The sequence below is a fragment of the Myotis davidii genome, unplaced genomic scaffold (assembly GCF_000327345.1).
Source record: "Myotis davidii unplaced genomic scaffold, ASM32734v1 scaffold238, whole genome shotgun sequence".
NCBI lineage: Eukaryota > Metazoa > Chordata > Mammalia > Chiroptera > Vespertilionidae > Myotis > Myotis davidii.
The window spans coordinates 9,897,931-9,916,226 of NW_006293779.1; the positions used below are offsets into that span (position 1 = coordinate 9,897,931).

General features: G+C 38.1%; 1 protein-coding gene across 2 annotated transcripts in view; it reads left to right on the top strand.

Annotated features, from left to right (window-relative positions):
• WDR35 (WD repeat domain 35) overlaps nucleotides 1-18,296 on the top strand; it is a 41,370-nt gene that overhangs the window by 10,314 nt on the left and 12,760 nt on the right. Inside the window, exons 9-18 of one of the 2 annotated variants that reach the window (XM_006767552.2) lie at nucleotides 506-631; nucleotides 3,804-3,989; nucleotides 5,811-5,843; nucleotides 6,205-6,265; nucleotides 12,454-12,598; nucleotides 13,351-13,420; nucleotides 14,499-14,552; nucleotides 16,370-16,479; nucleotides 16,932-17,142; nucleotides 17,664-17,744. In XM_006767552.2, coding sequence (XP_006767615.1) covers nucleotides 506-631; nucleotides 3,804-3,989; nucleotides 5,811-5,843; nucleotides 6,205-6,265; nucleotides 12,454-12,598; nucleotides 13,351-13,420; nucleotides 14,499-14,552; nucleotides 16,370-16,479; nucleotides 16,932-17,142; nucleotides 17,664-17,744 — 1,077 coding nt within the window. The remainder of the gene's footprint in view (nucleotides 1-505; nucleotides 632-3,803; nucleotides 3,990-5,810; nucleotides 5,844-6,204; nucleotides 6,266-12,453; nucleotides 12,599-13,350; nucleotides 13,421-14,498; nucleotides 14,553-16,369; nucleotides 16,480-16,931; nucleotides 17,143-17,663; nucleotides 17,745-18,296) is intronic. The other variant, XM_006767553.2, reaches the window with a different exon arrangement.

Consider the following 18,296-nt stretch of genomic DNA (forward strand, 5'->3'; position numbering starts at 1 on the left):
CTGATCACTGTCAGTGGCAGGGGGCTTCTTCCTGCTTTCCCTTTCGCCTCCCTGCATTGTACCTACATATGCAAATTAACCGCCATCTTTGTTGTCAGTTAACTGCCATCTGAGTTGTCAGTTAATTTGCATATAGCCCTGATTAGCCAATGAAAAGGGTAGCGTCGTACGCCAATTACCATTTTTCTCTTTTATTAGTGTAGATTTTACTTAACAATGTGTGTTTTCTTTCTTAGTTGCACATAAAAATAAAAATGCATGTTTAAATCTCTGGCATCTTAGATTTGATAAAATTTGATACCGAATTCTTTGGCTATAGTTTGTAAATTTCTCTTACCATATGTATGGTTTTTATTATAAAAATTCAAGGAAAATGATTTTGAAGTGAGTAGCACCCTTCCACAAAACAATTTTCATACCAGTTTTGATCCCTGTGAGGTGATTAGTGATAGTTTGTATTTTATTTCATCGTGATTCTTTAGGTTAAATACAACTATATTTTCAGTCTCTAGGTACTTTGAGGGTTGCTGGGAAGCAGATATCTGCACTATCTTGGGAAGGAGGTGGATTGAAAATTGCACTAGCTGTTGACTGTTTTATATATTTTGCAAATATTCGACCTGATTATAAGGTGAGTATTATGAGCAGTTGTCTTTTACTAAAAAAAGCTGCCTTTTACTAAATAATTTTGTTATAGCTCAAGTATAATGTTTCTTGTATCTGTTCATAGCCTGTTTGTTTTAGAGACCAGCTAAACGGAGGCTTTTCAGTGGGAAGACCTTAGAACTAGTAAGTTTTTCCAGGAGATTATATGTAACTAGTAACATTACTCCAACAATCAGGGTCTCACAGGAAACAGATGGCACACTCAGAGGAGTCACTGAGGGAGAGTGATGAAGCAGCGGTTCTCAACCTGTGGGTCGTGACCCCTTTGGCGGTCGAACGACCCTTTCACAGGGGTCGCCTAAGACCATCCTGCATATCAGATATTTACATGACGATTCATAACAGTAGCAAAATTACAGTTATGAAGTAGCAACGAAAATAATTTTATGGTTGGGGGGTCACAACTTGAGGAACTGTTTTAAAGGGCCAGAAGGTTGAGAACCACTGGATGAAGGGCTTACTACAGTGGTCTGGGCAGGGTTAAGGGGACCAGTGAGGGATGGTACAGCAAGTACCTAGAGACTAGCAACAGTGGGCAAGGTGAGGAAGTGTTCAGGAACCCACTAGCACTGTGGTTGTGCCAGGGGACCCTCTACGGGAGCAGAGCCACTGCCAGCTGGCAGGGCAGAGGCAGCACGGGGGTGGGAGGGAGGAAATACTTCCACCCTCTTTCCACCGCTAGGGTCTTCTCTTGGCCACACCAGAAGGCAAGGTAGCCCAGGAAATGGAGTTCATAGAAGTCGGCCTCCAGGGCACAGAGCAGGGTAGAGAAGGGCAGAGAAAGGATCAGAGGAGAAATGAGCATAAGCAGCATAAGATTATTTTATTTTATCTTAAATTTAACATCTGATCCAAAACAAGTTCTGAAGTATGAGACTGAGCTGGTAAACTATTGCAAGTATTTGTTATTAAAAAGACTTATCTATCTAATTTTTAAAGGGCAAAGAACTGTGGAGAAATGGCTGATTCTAGGACTAGAGTGGGGAAAGTACGAGATAGCTGGAGCATCTTATAGTGCCAGGAAGTCAGGAAGTGCTCCAAAAACAAGAGCATGGGCGTGGGCCAAAGAGACGAAGGAGCCAATCGGAAAGAGCTCCCAATGGCCACAGGTGGAGCGATTTGAGCAACAAAACAAGTGATGTAACATTGGATGGTAACCCAAATTATAAGAAATGTCCAGGAATAGAAACTGATATAAATAACTTACATAAATAAATGGGGGAGACCGAACAAATCTTCCTTAAAGCAGTACTAGGCACCACCCTGTTCAGAAGTGCAGTGTAGCCCCCTTCCCCAGTTTGGGTGTGGGTTGCACTTATGACTCACTTCCAAAGCATACAGAATGGGGAGGGGAAAAGGAAAGTAACTTTGCAGTGGAGAAACCTGGCAGACACCACCTTGTGCAGGTGATCAGGGTCAGCATCCTCGGGGATGTGACCCGACAGAAGAGCTGCTCCCCGCCGTGGTGGTTTCCTAAAAACGGACTATCCTGATCCGAGCATGGGAAAAACATCAGACCAAACCTCACGGAAGGACATTCTATAAAACACCTGTCCAGGACTCCTCAAAACTGTCACGGTCATCAAAACAAGGAAAGATTGAGAAGCCATCATGGCCCTGGGAAGCCTAGGAGACATGATGACTACATATAGGACGTCCTCAATAGGACTCTGAGGAGAAGAAGGACCGCAGGGAAAAACGGATGAAATCCAAATAAGTATGGGTTTAGTGACTAGCACTTCATTAGTGTTGCTTTCTTAGTTGTCACAAATGTTCCATGGTGATGTAAGATGTTAATAGGGGGCATGGGAGAGGAGTATGGGGAACTATGTACTATCTTTGCAACTTTTGTATAAATCTAAAATTATTTTAAAGTAAAATTAAAAACAGTTATCATGGTACAAAAAGTAAATATGGCTTAGCTTTGAATAGTAAACAGTCATAATATTGTTGTCTCTCAATATTGATTTGTTCAAAATTACATGTAAGTATATTGGGAGAGTTAGCCAAAAGGGAAAGCACTAAGTGTGTGAGTAATTAATTCACATGTGACATGGAAATAAATACTTAAGCCATTAACAACTGAAAGAGTTGTAAAGAGCTGTCCTGGGAGGAAATTATGGGAGTGGGGTGTCTGCATTTTGCTTTTGTTTTCAATAAGCTGTGTAGACTAATCCTAAATAATAAAAGCCTAATATGCTAAATACCTGGTTGGCCGTTTAACCAGTCAAAGCGTAATATGCTAATGATATGCTAAGGCCGCTCAACCACTCTCTATGATGTGCACTGACCACCAGGAGGTAGACAGTTGACTGGTTGACCACTCACTATGATGTGCACTGACCACCAGGGGGCAGACGCTCTGACTGCTAGGCCTCCTTGCTACTGGGGTCCAGCCCATTGGGGCTGAGCCCTCCCACAGTCCCTTCCTGGCTGGCCAACCTCCCCCATCTCTCCCCGGCTCTGATCATGCACTAGTGGGGTCCCTCGGGCTGGCCTGTGCCTTCTTGCAATCCGGGACCCCTCGAGGGATGTTGGAGAGCCAGTTTTGGCCCGATCCTGCAGGCCAGGCCAAGGGACCCCATTGGTGCACGAATTTGTGCACTGGGCCTTTAGTTTGACTATAAACTCCGTGCATATGTTACTCTGATAAAAACAAATATAAAAAATGTGGGTGGGTGGACAAAAGGCAAAGCACCTGAATCTGAATTTGGCTTGGGGCTCAGAATTTAAACTTTTGACAGGGATCACTTCCTGTTGGCCCCTATATAGCTGTTGTTGATGATTGAAAAAGCTGAAATTGTCACCAAGGCTTAAACCTTACATACTAAAACGAGGACAGTTAAACAACTAATTTATTTTTGCAGTTTTTTATTTCTTTTACAACTATCTGTATTGCTCTTAGATTTTTTGTTATTTTAATGAGAAAAGGTATTAAGCTGAATGTTCAGTCCTGTCATCCATTTCTGAAGAATATATTTTGTCAGAATTGATAAACCACATGTCTGCAATATTTCTATAGTAAAAATGTAATAACATGGTTTTTCTTTCCCAGGATTAAATGTTTTTTTCTCCTTTTTCCTCTTCCCTTCTTCCGTCCTCCTTTTCCCTCCCTTTCTTCCTTCCTTTTTTCCTAGTGGGGATATTGCTTAAATACTATAGTTTATGCTTATACCAGACCTGATCGCCCAGAGTACTGTGTTATATTTTGGGATACGAAAAACAATGAGAAATACGTTAAATATGTGAAGAGTCTCATTTCTATTACTACCTGTGGAGATTTCTGCATTTTGGCTACGAAAGCTGATGAAAATCTTCCTCAGGTAGGTGTTACTCGATATTAAAAACTTAGATGGGTCAACCACTTGGCAGAATTAGGCTATAGTTATCTACTTGCAAGTATGGCCTCTACACTGGCAGGTCCAGCAAAGTATTGGTTCTCTTGGTCATGTCTGGCTAGACTTCTGTTGGAAAATTATACGACCCTATTCAATCAATTAATACACTGACATTTTATATTGATCAGTTCAGTACTGAAGCTTTTTGTCTCTGAAATGTATTTAAAAGACATCAATCCTCTTCCAAGTTAAAAATCCCATAAGCAAAAATGAATAGGCAGATGTCTAGTATAAATGCTCAAGAAGCTATATAACAATGACCATATAACACTTTGGATAGCTGTGATGTTGAGAAATATACTTTTTCTCAGCGTTTTATTGCTTTAAAAATCAGTTTGGTAGCACAAAATAAGTAATATAATTAATGCCCTTTTAAAAAGTATGCTAACAACTTAAATATTTACAGAAGCATGTCAGTTTTTCAAAAAAGGATTACCGTTGTCTTTGGCTGTGTTATTATTTTATCCCATTAAAAAGTATGAAGTTTTTGGTGTAAAGTGCCCATTTGAACAGGCACATTTCCCCCTGAAACTCACTAAAACAGGGTATTCTTAAAGAAGCCATAAAGCCACGGGGACCAGAAAGGGAGAGGAAACAACAACCTAGTCGTGGAGGTTAGAGCGGAGGTGGGTTGGTGGCAATCGCCTGAGCAGAACTGAGGGCGCTCCCGCCGAACTCATCAGAGGAGAAAGCAAGAGCCGCTTTACCTCCCAGAGCCCCGAAGAGACACAGCTCTTGATGTACCTGGTCAGAGAAAGAAACAGAACAGCAGTTTGGAAGCAGCAGTTATGCAGGAAGGAGAAAACTAACAAAACAAAGGCATATAAAGGAGCAGACTCCTTTCCCCTGCTGAGCTCATGGGCAGCCCTTCCTCACCGAGGGCCCGAGGTTCCTCTCCAGAGAGGATAGCAAGAGTCTGTGCAGGAAGGGCACCAAGGAAGGCCAGGGGAGGGGATCTGCTGAAAGCAAGGCAATGAAATACAAAGTTTACTGCTCTGTTCCCCGGTCGTCTTTCCCCACTTGGTTCCCAGAACACTGGTAGCTAAACACACAGCGTCTAGGTAGGAGGCCGGAAGAGCCCGGAGAAAAGACCTCTGAACGCACTCACAGTGGGAGTCCCAGCTGAAACAAAGCAGGACAAAACAAGAAGCACCGCTATAAACGTGTCCCTTAGGTCTGTGGAGGTAAATATCAAAAGGATGAGTTAAAAGATGAAAATGATTAGGGAGTAAGAAATGGGAAGTTGGGGGAGACGTGTATTTTTAGTAAGAAGTCTCATGGAATTGAGTCTGAGCATGTAAATGATAAGAAAATTAAAAAATACAAGTTATTTGTGGTATTTTGTGGCAGTAAGTAAGCTTAACTAGTGGAAGAGTAAATTATGCTAGTATACCTTTTGTCTTTAGATTATATTTATGAAATTAAACAAATTTTACTTGAGATGCTGGAAAAAGAAAGATAAAGTCTATATGTAATAGTACATAGAATATTGGTTAATTTGAAATCATTATCTTAATCAAGAGAACATCTACAGAAAATAATATTCTTAATACCGAAAATATAAAAATAATATGATGTAAAGTGTGAGTTATGCTTGATTATTTTCTTAATATGAATTATTAATAATTATTTGAATATGTGTTAACTAATGGGCATTTTGAGTCATTTTCACTAGGTTGGATTATGTTTTTTCTAAATTCACTGAATTTTTCTGAATTTCTCCATCATTTATATATTGCTTCAAAGGAGGAGTGCGAGATGGAAACATTTGGTGCAACGGTAACAAGTTAAATTAGCTCTTAAAGCTGATCATAGGAAAAAAATGAATATTGATGTTATAGCTGATCAGGAATTTTACAAGAATAAATAATGAAAGTAGCCAGTGTATTTGTGTTTCTTAAGTAGCCTCTTAAAAACCACAGAGTTCCAATATTGAGAAATCAGCTTTGGTTTAGATTTAGTTAGTATTTCTTTATCTTTAATGCTGTAGATTATATTTCTCTGCTGTTCTTTGACTTAACAATTTTATCCATTATCTCTCAGTTAGTGATACTCGAAAAAGAGTTATGCTATGTTAAGCATTATTTCCTTTATTATCCTTAAGCAGGAGTTCTGATACCTTTTGTCTTATTTTTCACAGTTTGTGCTAGTTCTTTGTAATTCTATTGGTACACCCTTGGATCCCAAATACATTGATATTGGTAAGGAAATGTTAATATTTATTACTTCTTTAATCAAGGTTTATTTGTAAAGCTAATTAAAAACTAAACAGTGGTATTATTAAATTAGAATGGTATTCTCTAAAACAAGGAGCGTACTTCCTGGTTTGCCAGGCCCAGTTTATGCCTGTAATCATGGAACAATTGTTAATGATGCTCCATCTCACTGAATTACCCAGAAGTTATCCTGGGAAATACAATCAGTTCTAAGGTTACTTCATCTAAATGCCATAATAATCTCACAACTGCTATGCTGTCATCATTTGCTTTAAATGGGAATTATAATTGTATAGGGACTGATATGCCACGTAATGATTAGAATGCAACAAACAGGATTATAGAAAGAATTTTGCCCTTAACCTTAAACCACTTTTAATATTAATAAACTGCCTGTAAATGCCTCTCTTCTATTAAAAACACTTAGCTGCTTGTAAAAGTGCGTTTGCCTTTTCCAGAATTTTCCAATGAAATATGTCTGTTAATAGGGACAACTTTAAAAATGCCTGAGTTTTTGTTTTCAGATATTTGTTACTTTAGATATACCCTTCCCTGTATCCAAATGCTATGAAGGTAACCATTAAAAAATTACAAGACTTATTCTAAGTTTTTTGTTAAAAACCATTACCAAATATTTTTCTACTGTTTCACTATAACCCCCAGAAGTAATGGTTTTCTTTGAAAGCGTATGGTAGTTTATTGGATATGGTATTAGAAGAATGATTAGATTTCAGAAGCTGAAAACCCACATGTTCTGAATCTGAGAACTAGACATTTCTTTTTTCCCCCTACAGATTTCACATTTGGACTTAACAATCAAATGTTAGTGTTTGCCTTCTAAGTATTTTATTGTGCCGAGCGCTTTGGGTAATACAAGCAAATGTGGGAAACAACTACTGGCCTCAGAGATTTTATACTTTATATTTAGGGACTTGGTAACTCACTTTTATATTTTAAACTGCTCAATTTCATGCCCTAAATTCATTGCTACATGGGCATATTTATATGTATATGTACAGGGTGCCCCCCCAAATGTATACACACTTAACAGCTCAATTTTGAAAATGAAATGTATTTTAATAAGCACTGCCTTTGTAATTATTCAAAGTGTGCGTATACATTTTGTTGGTATACCCAATGTGTGTGTGTGTGTGTGTGTGTGTGTGTATTAGTGTTCCTTGTTAAAAGGCTTAGCTTAAAGTTATTACAGACATGTCACATGAATATCTTCATTTATTAGATACAAAAGTCTAAGGGGTGAATTCCGTCAACCTTCAGATTATATGCTTTTTTTTCTTTTTCTTTTAATATCAGATTTTAACATAGAATCATAATGATGATAGGATAAGCTTCAAAGCAATTTTGATTGTACATATTCTATTTTTTAATAAAGCCAGATGTAAATTCTTCACCTTCATCAAATGGCAAATGCTTAAGGCATGATTATTTGTAAGTTTGAGTCTAGAAACTTTTTTTTTGCAGTCTCTGTGGTTCAAGTTTTAACAAACAGTTCTTTCATTGGTTTACTGCCAAAGTAAACTCAGCCAAGACTCAACAATTTTTTTTTATACTGTAAAATTCCTTTTTTAAGTTTCTGTGTCAAATTTTTATGAGGACTGGAGGCTAAAGCAAAATAAAGTATGTAACAGATGTTGTTCTAGAAAGAGTAATTTTTGTTTTGTCGCTTATTCTTCCTCCTGTCAATTTCTATGGGAACTTTTAAAAAGAACTTTAGTTTGTAGGACTCTGTTGTATTGTACCTGTAGGAGGTAGGTACCCCTTTTTTTGGTGTTCTTCCTTCGATCCCTTAGAAATATCTTTGGTGTGCTTCTATTCCAAGTACTTACTCTGCACTCATTGTTGACTTTCTTCTCTATCTTCCCCCACAAGATTTTGAGCTTCTTAAGATCTACATCTATTAATTCCTATATCCCCACTACCTAAGACTGTACTTGCCCCATAACAAATGTTTACTGAACATATGAAAATATTTAAAATACAGTCCACTTACTTAGTAAACCATCAATGAGTAGATATTGTTTCATGTACTATACTTGGTACAGGGAGGGCTAAGAACTTAATTGTGGCATTTCCTGTAGGCTGTCTAAATAAAGAATTAAAATATAGTTAATCCATTGAACAATGGCCATCACTCTCCTGCTAGGTGTTGGGCTAGGTGTGGGTAAGTTATCAGTGCATGAGGACATCAGGGGCATCTTATCAACTGAGAAGGTTTCAGTTAAGCTGAGTTTTGAAGGGCACTTCTTCAGGTGACGTTTAAGGAGAGAAGACAGCATTTGCAGGGGAATGAAGGCATGCAAAGTGCCTGAAAAATGTCCGGGGCCTGTGCTGCAGCCACTGTGGCGGGAGCAAGTATGAGCTTTCTAAGGACGAACCGCAGCACAAGCACTGAGCCTTCTGCGTGGTCAGAGAGGGGTCGTTTATAATGAAAACATTTCAATGCAGCCTCAGTTTACCAGCTCTTTAAAGGGCTGAGCAATGAGTAAGAAGGAAATTGGGGGAACATTACAGATGCAGACATTTATTTCAGTCCTCCGCATGCGAATATTACTTTCTTAAACTGTTTTTCCAATAATCTTTGTAGACACTTTGAGTTTCTCTTTCCAGATGTTGAATAGCTGAGAAGGACATGGAGTGCTTTTCTCCTGGTCTGTTTTCTTCTTAACTGCCCTACCTGCTGAAATTTGTTCTTCTGACCGTGTCCTAGAGGCTTAGGTCTAGGAAACTAAGTACTAATCTGCCTGGAGGGGTGGATCTTTTAATAGAGATCTAGCAAATTTAGGGTTAGCTACCCATGTGAATTTGCTGAAATTACGGCCATATTGATTCAAAAGAACCTACTAGTATGTTTTAGATATATTTGTATTTGTTTTTTTGTATTGACCAGTGGATCTGAATATGGCTTTATTAGAAAAACCTATGTGGGTAATACCAGGAAAACAAAAATGGCAACCACACCTAACGCTGACCCTTAAGGAAAGGCAGTGTGCCCTAGTGGTTAAGAGCATAGATTCGGAGTCAGATTAACTGGGTTTGTATCCCGGCTTCTACCGCTTTCTAGCTGTGCAACTTCAGCCAGTTATTTAACCATTTTCTCCTTAAGTGTCTTCATCTGCTAAGTGGGAATAATAATACTATCTACCTGAGAGGGTGGTTGTGAGTAAATAGATGTCATATTTTAATTTTATATGAATATAATTATGTTATATTATAATATATAATTATAACTATATAATTATAATTAATAAATTATATGCCTAGCATAATTTTGAAAAATTCAATAAATACAGACTTTTAAAATTGTTATTAAGCATTTATTCTATGCCAGGCATCATACTATGCTTTATATTTATTGTTTTTTTAAATCTTTAAAGCCGCTCTAAAGGTTGGTATGATTACCTTTAATTTACAGTTCAGAGAGAATAAGTACTGTATCTAAGGCCATAGAGTTAAAATGCTTTTAATTTGAATCCAAGAAGTCTGACTTTCATTGTAAAGTATAACATTTTAATTTTGAATTAATCAGGCTAATGATAAACTCTTGTGATTACTTAGGATGAATTGAAATAAAGGGACATGAGTATCTATAATAATAAAAGCATAATATGCTAATTAGACCGGATGTCCTTCAGATGACCTCTGGACAAAGCTGGGGCTGCGAGGGAAGCCCAGGTCCCGGGTGCCAGAGGGAAGCCAGTGCCAGCAGCCAGGGGAAGGAAGGCCTACTCTTGCATGAATTTCGTGCATCAGGCCTCTAGTATTTTATAATTGTAGGTAAACATGTTTAGAAAAATGCTTTAATATGCTTATAAAAAGTGATGTTTTATTGGAAAGCAGTTGTAGTTTGTAGAACGTTGTATGACATTAAGGGCTGTAATGTGACAATAATTACAGCATTAGTCTCCGTGAGAGAATCTACTAAGAATTTGCAAAGGTCTAACGATTTAGTGATGACAGGGTTAGCGAAAGCTGAGTGGAGCAGCCTGGCTTGCTGAGTCATTGCATTCAGCTCCCACCAGCTTTGCCACGACTGCCTTCGAACCAGTTGTTCCCCATTTGGAAGGCTTCTGTCTCCCTCTAGGGTTTGGAAATTGTACACATTTTAATAGAAAAATCTTAGAAAAGTATAAGGAAAAAATTAAAAATATATATTTTATTGATTTTTTTTTTTTTACAGAGAGGAAAGGAGAGGAATAGAGAGTTAGAAACATCAATGAGAGAGAAACATTGATCAGCTGCCTCTTGCACACCTCCTACTGGGGATGTACCCGCAACCAAGGTACATGCCCTTGACCGGAATCGAACCTGGGACCCTTTAGTCCGCAGGCCGACGCTCTATCCACTAAACCAAACGGGTTAGGGCAAGGAAATTTAAAAAAAAAAAAATGTTTCGCTATGCTTAGTTATTTAGCATATAAAAATTCTTGAATTTGAATTCCCAAGTTGTTAATCTATTTAACATTATACCATGAGTCTAGTTTCTTCAGTTTCTAAATCTTTTACTGCCTTAATGTCTTTTATTTGGCCTGTGGCCTGAATGCCATAAGTGGCAGCTGCAGTTAACACCATTTGTTTATTCTAGCCATATCAATGGTGACTTTTCATAATAATTATGAGTAAAAGACTAATTTTTGTACCATTTAAATCATTACTTTGGAAATTAGGTACTAAAATGATCTTTTATGAAGGACTTTTTTTGTTTTTATATATTTTGTGTGAATTTATGTTTAATTTTATGTTGTTTATTTTGTTTGTGACCTTGGACAAGTATTTTACTTCTTTAATTCTACATTTCTTTATCTGTAGGATGGATTTGATGAGACTATCTGTTTCATTAAAGGGTACACAGTAGGAGCTTCTCTAAGAAGCAGAACATAAAAAAAGTTACACGTTTAGGAGAATATATTCCTAAATTAGGAAGGAACTTTGGGGAATTTTCTTTCTTTTTTAAATCCTCACCTGAGGATATGAGAGAGAAAGGGAGAGAGAGGGAAACATTGATGGGAGAGAAAAACATCGAACGTTTGCCTTTTGTTAGCTTCCCAACTGGGGATCAAACCTGCAGCTCAGGTATGTGCCCTGACTGGGAATCGAACTGGCAACCCTTCGGTACACAGGATGACACTCAACCAACTGAGCCACTCTGGCCAGGTTTTCGTTTCTAAGCTAATGAGGAAATATAAGACATACGAGATCAGAGAGAAGGTGTAGTAAATGCCTACACTGAGCAGTAATGGTAGGGGGGAAGGGAGGAAGGACTGGGATTGTATTTTTCATTCATTAGTTAATGGACATGTGGGCTGTTGTTACTTTTTGGCTATGATGAATAACGCTGTTACGAACATTTGTGTATGACTTTTTGTGTGGACATATGTTTTCATTTCTCTCGGGTATACCCAAGAGTGAAATTGCTGGGGCATGAGGTTATTCTGTGTTTAACATTTTGAGGAGCTGCTAGGGTGTGCACCACTGGACAGTCCAACCATTTCTCCACATCCTTGTCTATACTCAGGTCTTGTGTGACTATTGATTCTAGCACGTGCGGTGGCTGTGAAGTGGTACCTTGTGGCATTTGCCTGACGGCTAGTGCTGTTGAGCATCTTTTCATTTGCTTAGTGGTCATTTGTGTATCTTCATTGGAGAGTTTCTGTTCAGTTCCTTTGCCCATTTTTCAGTTGGGCTATTTGTCTCTGAAGTATGAGAGTTCTTTACATTTTCTAGATATAATTCCTTATCATGTATTTGATTTGTAAATATATTTTACGTTTTGTGGGCTGTCTTTTCAGTTTGTGGATGCTGTCCTTTGCAGCACACATCTTTTTAATTTTGGTGAAGTCCAGTTTACCTACTTTGGCTTTTGTTGCTTGTGCTTTTTTGGTGTCATATTTAAGAAACCATTGCCTAATCCAAAGTCATAAAGATTTACTCCTACATTTTTTTCTAAGAGTCCTACGGTTAGCTCTTTGACCTATTTTGAATTAACATTTTTTGTATGGTTTTACAAGCTTTTGACTCTCATCTGATTTCCCAGACTGTGTGGGGTATGTTGTCTGTAAAAGGAGCGGTTGAACTTGGGGATCGCTGAGGTCCTTTGCAGCACATTCTGAGGTTCTGTGTGACTGTAACCTAATTGTCCTAATGTTTTTTAATAGTTCCACTATTTGTTGCAATGACCAAAACACATGTGATAGCAGCTTCAAAAGAAGCATTTTATATCTGGCAATACCGTGTGTCAAAGAAGCTCACAGCGTTGGAAATCAATCAGATGACACGGTCTCGGAAAGAAGGGAGAGAAAGGTATGTCTTTTGTTGCATATTTTTTAGAAGCTCAACCATATCATATTTATAATATTTATTTTTATTTTTATTTTTTTATATTTTTTAATGTTTCTTTGAGCCGAACTGACAACATATGCTGGGGGGCCAAATGCTGTCCTCAACTAGATCACATTTAAATCACAGAGCTAGTTAGAAATTGTCATGCCTGAGAACTGTAAATTGTTTTGATGAACAGAAATAATATTTTCCAGTTAATCTGAATAGCTTTCAAATGTACCTGTTTAAATTTATCAAAATAAAAGGGAGGTAAGAGTGGTATAATAAAAGAAAGCCCTTAGAGATGAAGACTGGAAATCTATGTTTTAATAAGGAAATGGCTATTCTCACCCATCTGCTCTCACTAATTAGAGCTACGATGCTCTGCTGAAACATGGTGAGTCCGCTAAGGCCTGTGTGTTAGTGGTGCAGGTCCTTCTGGGACAGGAGGGGTGATTCTAGTGCTCCTCACCACAGAAGAGGCAGGTCCTTAGACACAGACATGGGCGAGGTCTTAGGTTGGGTGCACTGGTCAGGTGGTTTCTGTCTCTCACCTGGTAGGTAGATAATTTTTACCTTTATAAGATTAAGCATTATCAAGAATTCTTTAAAACAATGGCATTTATGTTAAATAACAATATTCATTGGTGTCATCCAATCCTTTAACTATTCTAGAGATTATGAAATAGTATAACCTTTATACTGTCTTTGAAATTCTGATTTTTCCCCCCCAGAATCTATCATATTGATGATAGTCCTTCTGGATCAGTGGATGGAGTGCTTGATTATAATAAAGCCATTCAAGTAGGTGATTTTATTGCTGCCATCAAACATGTAGATTTGGAGATACTGTAATTTTGTTTTGAGACCAGTAAAAGAATTTGTTTCCAGTGATAGCATATTATCCTAGTAATTCTTTAAACATTTTTCTATTCTGAAAACCTTTCTCTAGATCTGCTACTTTTTCTTCTTTTGATTTTTAAAAACATTTTATTTTAAAATAATTGTAGGCTCACAGAAAGTTGCAAAAATAGCACATAGAACTTACTTACCAAGCTTCCTTCAAATGGGACATTTTATATAAATATATTATAATATAGAAGTTAGGAAATTGACACTGGTAATATTACTATGATCTGATTCCTTATTGTTTGTATGTGTGCCTTGTGCTAGCTACTTCTTCATTTTCACACCTCCTCTCTACACCATCCCTGTTCCCTGGCAACCACTAATTTGTTTCCATCTCTAGAGTTTTGACATCCTTAGAATGTCTTATGAATGGAATCGTGTAGCATGCAACCTTTAGAGATGGGCTTCCTTTCGCTAAGCGTAACCTCTTGAGTACCATCCAGGTTGTGACAGTGCCAGGCCATCTCCCTCCCTCATTTTGGCAAGGTGGTCCTTCTATCATATGTTCATCTCTTATGACTAAGCTCAGGTTTTTGCCTCCATGCCCATTTTGGTATAAGATGCTCCTTCCTCTGTGATCTCATAACTACTGTGTGAACTTCTTTTTTTAAAATATATTTTTATTGATTTCAGAGAAGAAGGGAGAGGGAGAGAGAGAGATAGAAACATCAATGATGAGAGAGAGTCATGGATTGGCTGCCTCCTGCACGCCCCCTCCTGGGGATCGAGCCTGCGAACTAGTTGACGCTCAATCACTGAGCCACACCAGCCCGGGCCCCAGTAGACTTTTGACTAATCCCTGAGGGTAAAGATTTCATCCGAGTATCTCTAGTGCTTAGTTTAGTGTCTGGCGCATAGTAGGTTAGTAAAAGTTTGTTAAGTTAATAAATGTATTGTTGAACTGAATACTACCATATACCGATTTGTCATCCAATAAATATTTGTTAAAGAATAACAAATTGATTTATTTTAGGGCACAAGGGATCCAATTTGTGCCTTAACTGCATCTGATAAGACATTGATTGTGGTAAGTTGTGAAAAAAATTTTTGAATAATAGTTGTTTAAATTGTAAAAATAGAGCAAAGCAACATGTTTTGGGTTTGAATATCATCTTATGGGCACTTTATGTTTAATTGAATCAAACATAAGAAATAAGAAAGTCTTAAAGATTGCCTCACAAATGGTTCATCTTTTGCAAAAAGCTGTTTATAATAGCAATAGAATGAGGGTCAGTGGGGAGAGTTTGGCACTGGGTTGAATGAGCCCTCTAAAGGGTTAGCCGAAGTGGGGAGGGTTGGGTGGTGGTCGTAGGTTTAGAGGTTTCCTCCTCTATGTCGCCTGCTAGTTCACGTTGGAGAAAGTGTTTTGGCTCAGCTATCTTTGTAAGATTTAGGGTGAAGAGGTAATGTGTTTGCTAGCCATTAAAATAAAGATGTGCATGGCAAATTTTTGCTGAATTTTTCAAATAACATCAGTGTATAGTGTCTTTTCTTGAGTTCTGACATTTGAAAATATTAATTTTAGAGATAAATGTTGACTTTGACATAGTAATGCTGGTAGAGTCACTGAATTTGAATTATGTAAACCAGGCCTTCATGGTGTCTGTTTCCAGCTCTAGTTATGTGCTTTAGCCATTAGTTAACTAATTTAAGGGGGAAAACAATGTTAAGAACATGGTATTCATTTTTCCTCACCAAATGAACTTGGTGTATGTTTTCAGCAGTTTGTCTTAGGTCTGTGGAATCTCTTGTTTTCTCTTTTGCTATATGGCAGGGTGGCTTTTAAGAAAATACGTGTGTGTGTTTCTGACATTTGCAGAAAATAGTAACTTGCAACTCAGAACAATAACAGAAATTGACCTAGCTCCCAAATGAGAACCTACCTATAAGAAACGCATTGAAATAGTTTTAATATCAGCCGAAAGTTTCGATGCAGAAGATGTCCTCTGCATTGAACACCTCTTTCCACTGTTGCAATGTAAACAGTTTTTAGTACTTTTACTTTTTCAAACGTTTTAAGCCACAAGACCACCTTTTTCAAAAACAAAATCTTGTTTTGTCGATATATTAAATATTTTAACACCCTCATGTCTCTTTTATACATTAGAAAATATCCTCCCCATCCCCACCCCTGGCACTCCCCAGCCTTTCTGACTGGCCCCTCTTGAGAGTCAGTTTGCAAAAGCAGCGCTGCTCTGTGGCAGGGGAAGGGACGAGGGGAGGACTGGCTGCCAGGAGCCTCCACTATACCCCATTCCCTGGGCTTGGCTTGGGGCACAGAGGGTTTGAAAACGGTGGTTTGCTCCTTAAGGCCTGCACAGAGTTGCATAGGAACTTATATTCTATTCCATTTTTAAGCAAATTTAATACTGATTGCATCATTGCTTTCTGATAATCTTCCTAACATATATCAGATAGACTCTCAGTAGCAACTGTTTCATACAGTGATCTTATATATGAAATTTAATGCAGTAAATGCTTTATATTTTAGCCTTTAATGTATCCTGAATATTACCCTAGACAACTATAAATAACGCTGGGTATTTCTTCCTTGTGATGTAAGAATGCGTATATTATTGAAGAACTAGATTTTTGACTTCTTTTTCGAATGCTACATGAAAACAATTGGATCACCTTCTGCCACTTTTAAAAGGTTTTGATTAACATAGGAGAGAAATATGTACTCAGAAACATGATTCACTATCACAAGGGGATTTGCTATGATACCATCACTTTGATTTTGAAACAAATTATGAACATTTAGAGAGACCTGTAGTTGTAATTTAATGTTGGTCTTTAAAATATTGTGGAAATTTGCTTAATAATCAAAAGTAATTTCCATAGGGTCGTGAATCTGGCGCCATTCAGAGATACAGTCTTCCTAATGTTGGTTTGATTCAAAAATATTCCCTTAATTGTCGAGCCAACCAGTTATCGCTGAACTGCAACTCTAGGTAAGTCTGAAGGCCCCCTTCAGGCAGATGTGTGACTTAGATGTTATCAGTGTGGATTGCTAGATTGATGTAATAAATGCAAAGATGTGTGTGTGTTTAAACTTGCCTTATAGTTCAGTGTGGTTTGACTATACTGAATTAGTATTTAAATATTTATATTTTTGGTACTGTATTTGGTTTAGATGTCTTTCTCTAATCGGGCAAAATATAGAAATGCTAGTGCAATGTTTAAGTTATTTATATGCCAGTTGCTTTAATCTCCTTGGATCTCTTTCCTCACAAGGAAGCAAAGTGGAGAGTCGTCCATGTCTTCTATCAAATTTGTAAAACTGGTTTGAAGTCAGTTTTTTTTTATCTAAAGCCATTTCTACTTGGATTGCTGAGTCATACTTATATTCATGATCGCTGTTTGTAACTTACCATTTCCCCTTCTCCGGGTTCATTATTTGCAGCCGTCTTGCCATCATAGACAACTCAGGAGTCCTAACCTTCTTTGACTTGGATGCGCGGGTAACGGACAGCACGGGGCAGCAAGTCATTGGCGAGCTGCTGAAATTGGAGCGGAAAGATGTCTGGGATATGAAGTGGGCCAGAGATAATCCTGATTTGTTTGCAATGATGGAGAAAACAAGAATGTATGTTTTCAGAAACTTGGATCCAGAGGTAAAGACAAGAAATGAGCATTAACGGTACCTAAATCGTAACGGCACAAATATCAAGACCTGGGTATTTCTCCTTTGTTTCTGCCAGAGGTTTATTGGTGTTGTCTGCATGGATTTCTGAAAGTAAACAGAAACATTTCCGTGGAGTTTTAAAATACTTGGTCTTACGGGGGAACAGTACTCATCCTTTACATGTTCTCTACGTCCTCTGAGAAGTCGGTGCCTGTGGAAAGTGTTTCTTAAGTAGTTTTAACAGAGCAGCCTTCTTCTTTTTAAATTTGAGCTTGCTGTCTGGCTTGGCTAGCACTTAGATTCCTATGAGATTTACAGCTAGATGAATTTTTATAACCTTACCACTGACTGGGTTTCTTCATAAACCATGCTGTACTGTTCTCATTCACGAGGACCTGGCTGGCCGTGGTCCCCGTGTGGTTAACTCACTCTGCTATTCATTCCTCTGCTTTATGTTGAAGAAGGAAAATTTTATATAATTAAGTATAACATTTGTTTTTGTCTTTAAAGGAACCCATTCAGACTTCTGGATATATTTGCAACTTTGAGGATTTAGAGATTAAATCTGTGTTATTGGACGAGATATTAAAGGTAATTTTTTAAAAATCCTAACTGGAAGATATGGTTTATTGGTTATTTAGAGAGAGGAAAAGGGAGAGAGAAAGAAACATTGACGTGGAAGAGGAACATCGATTGGTTGCCTCACATAGGAATGTGCCCCAACTGGGGATCGAACCTGAAACCCAGGCATGTGCCCTGACTGGGAATCGAACTGGCAACCTTTTGGTAGGGATGACACTCCAACTAACTGAGCCATACTGGCTAGGGCAAGGTAATCCTTAAAAAACAATTATATTTCTGCTGCTGGCTCGACTGGGATTAATTTTGCAGCAAGCAGTGTGGGGTCCCGGTTAGGGGTACGCACTGACGAGTCAGTGTATCCGGGTCCCACCTGCCCTGTCACTGTGCACCTTTAGACAGTTTCCTCTTCTTCAGAGTGTCACTTTCCTGTTTACAAGCCTCAGTTTTTACCTCTATCAAGTATGGATAATGCTAATACCTATCTGATAGGATTTTGATTTATAACGTGTAACAAGCACTTAGCACAGTGCTAGGACCAAGAGCTCAAAAATGGTAGCTAGT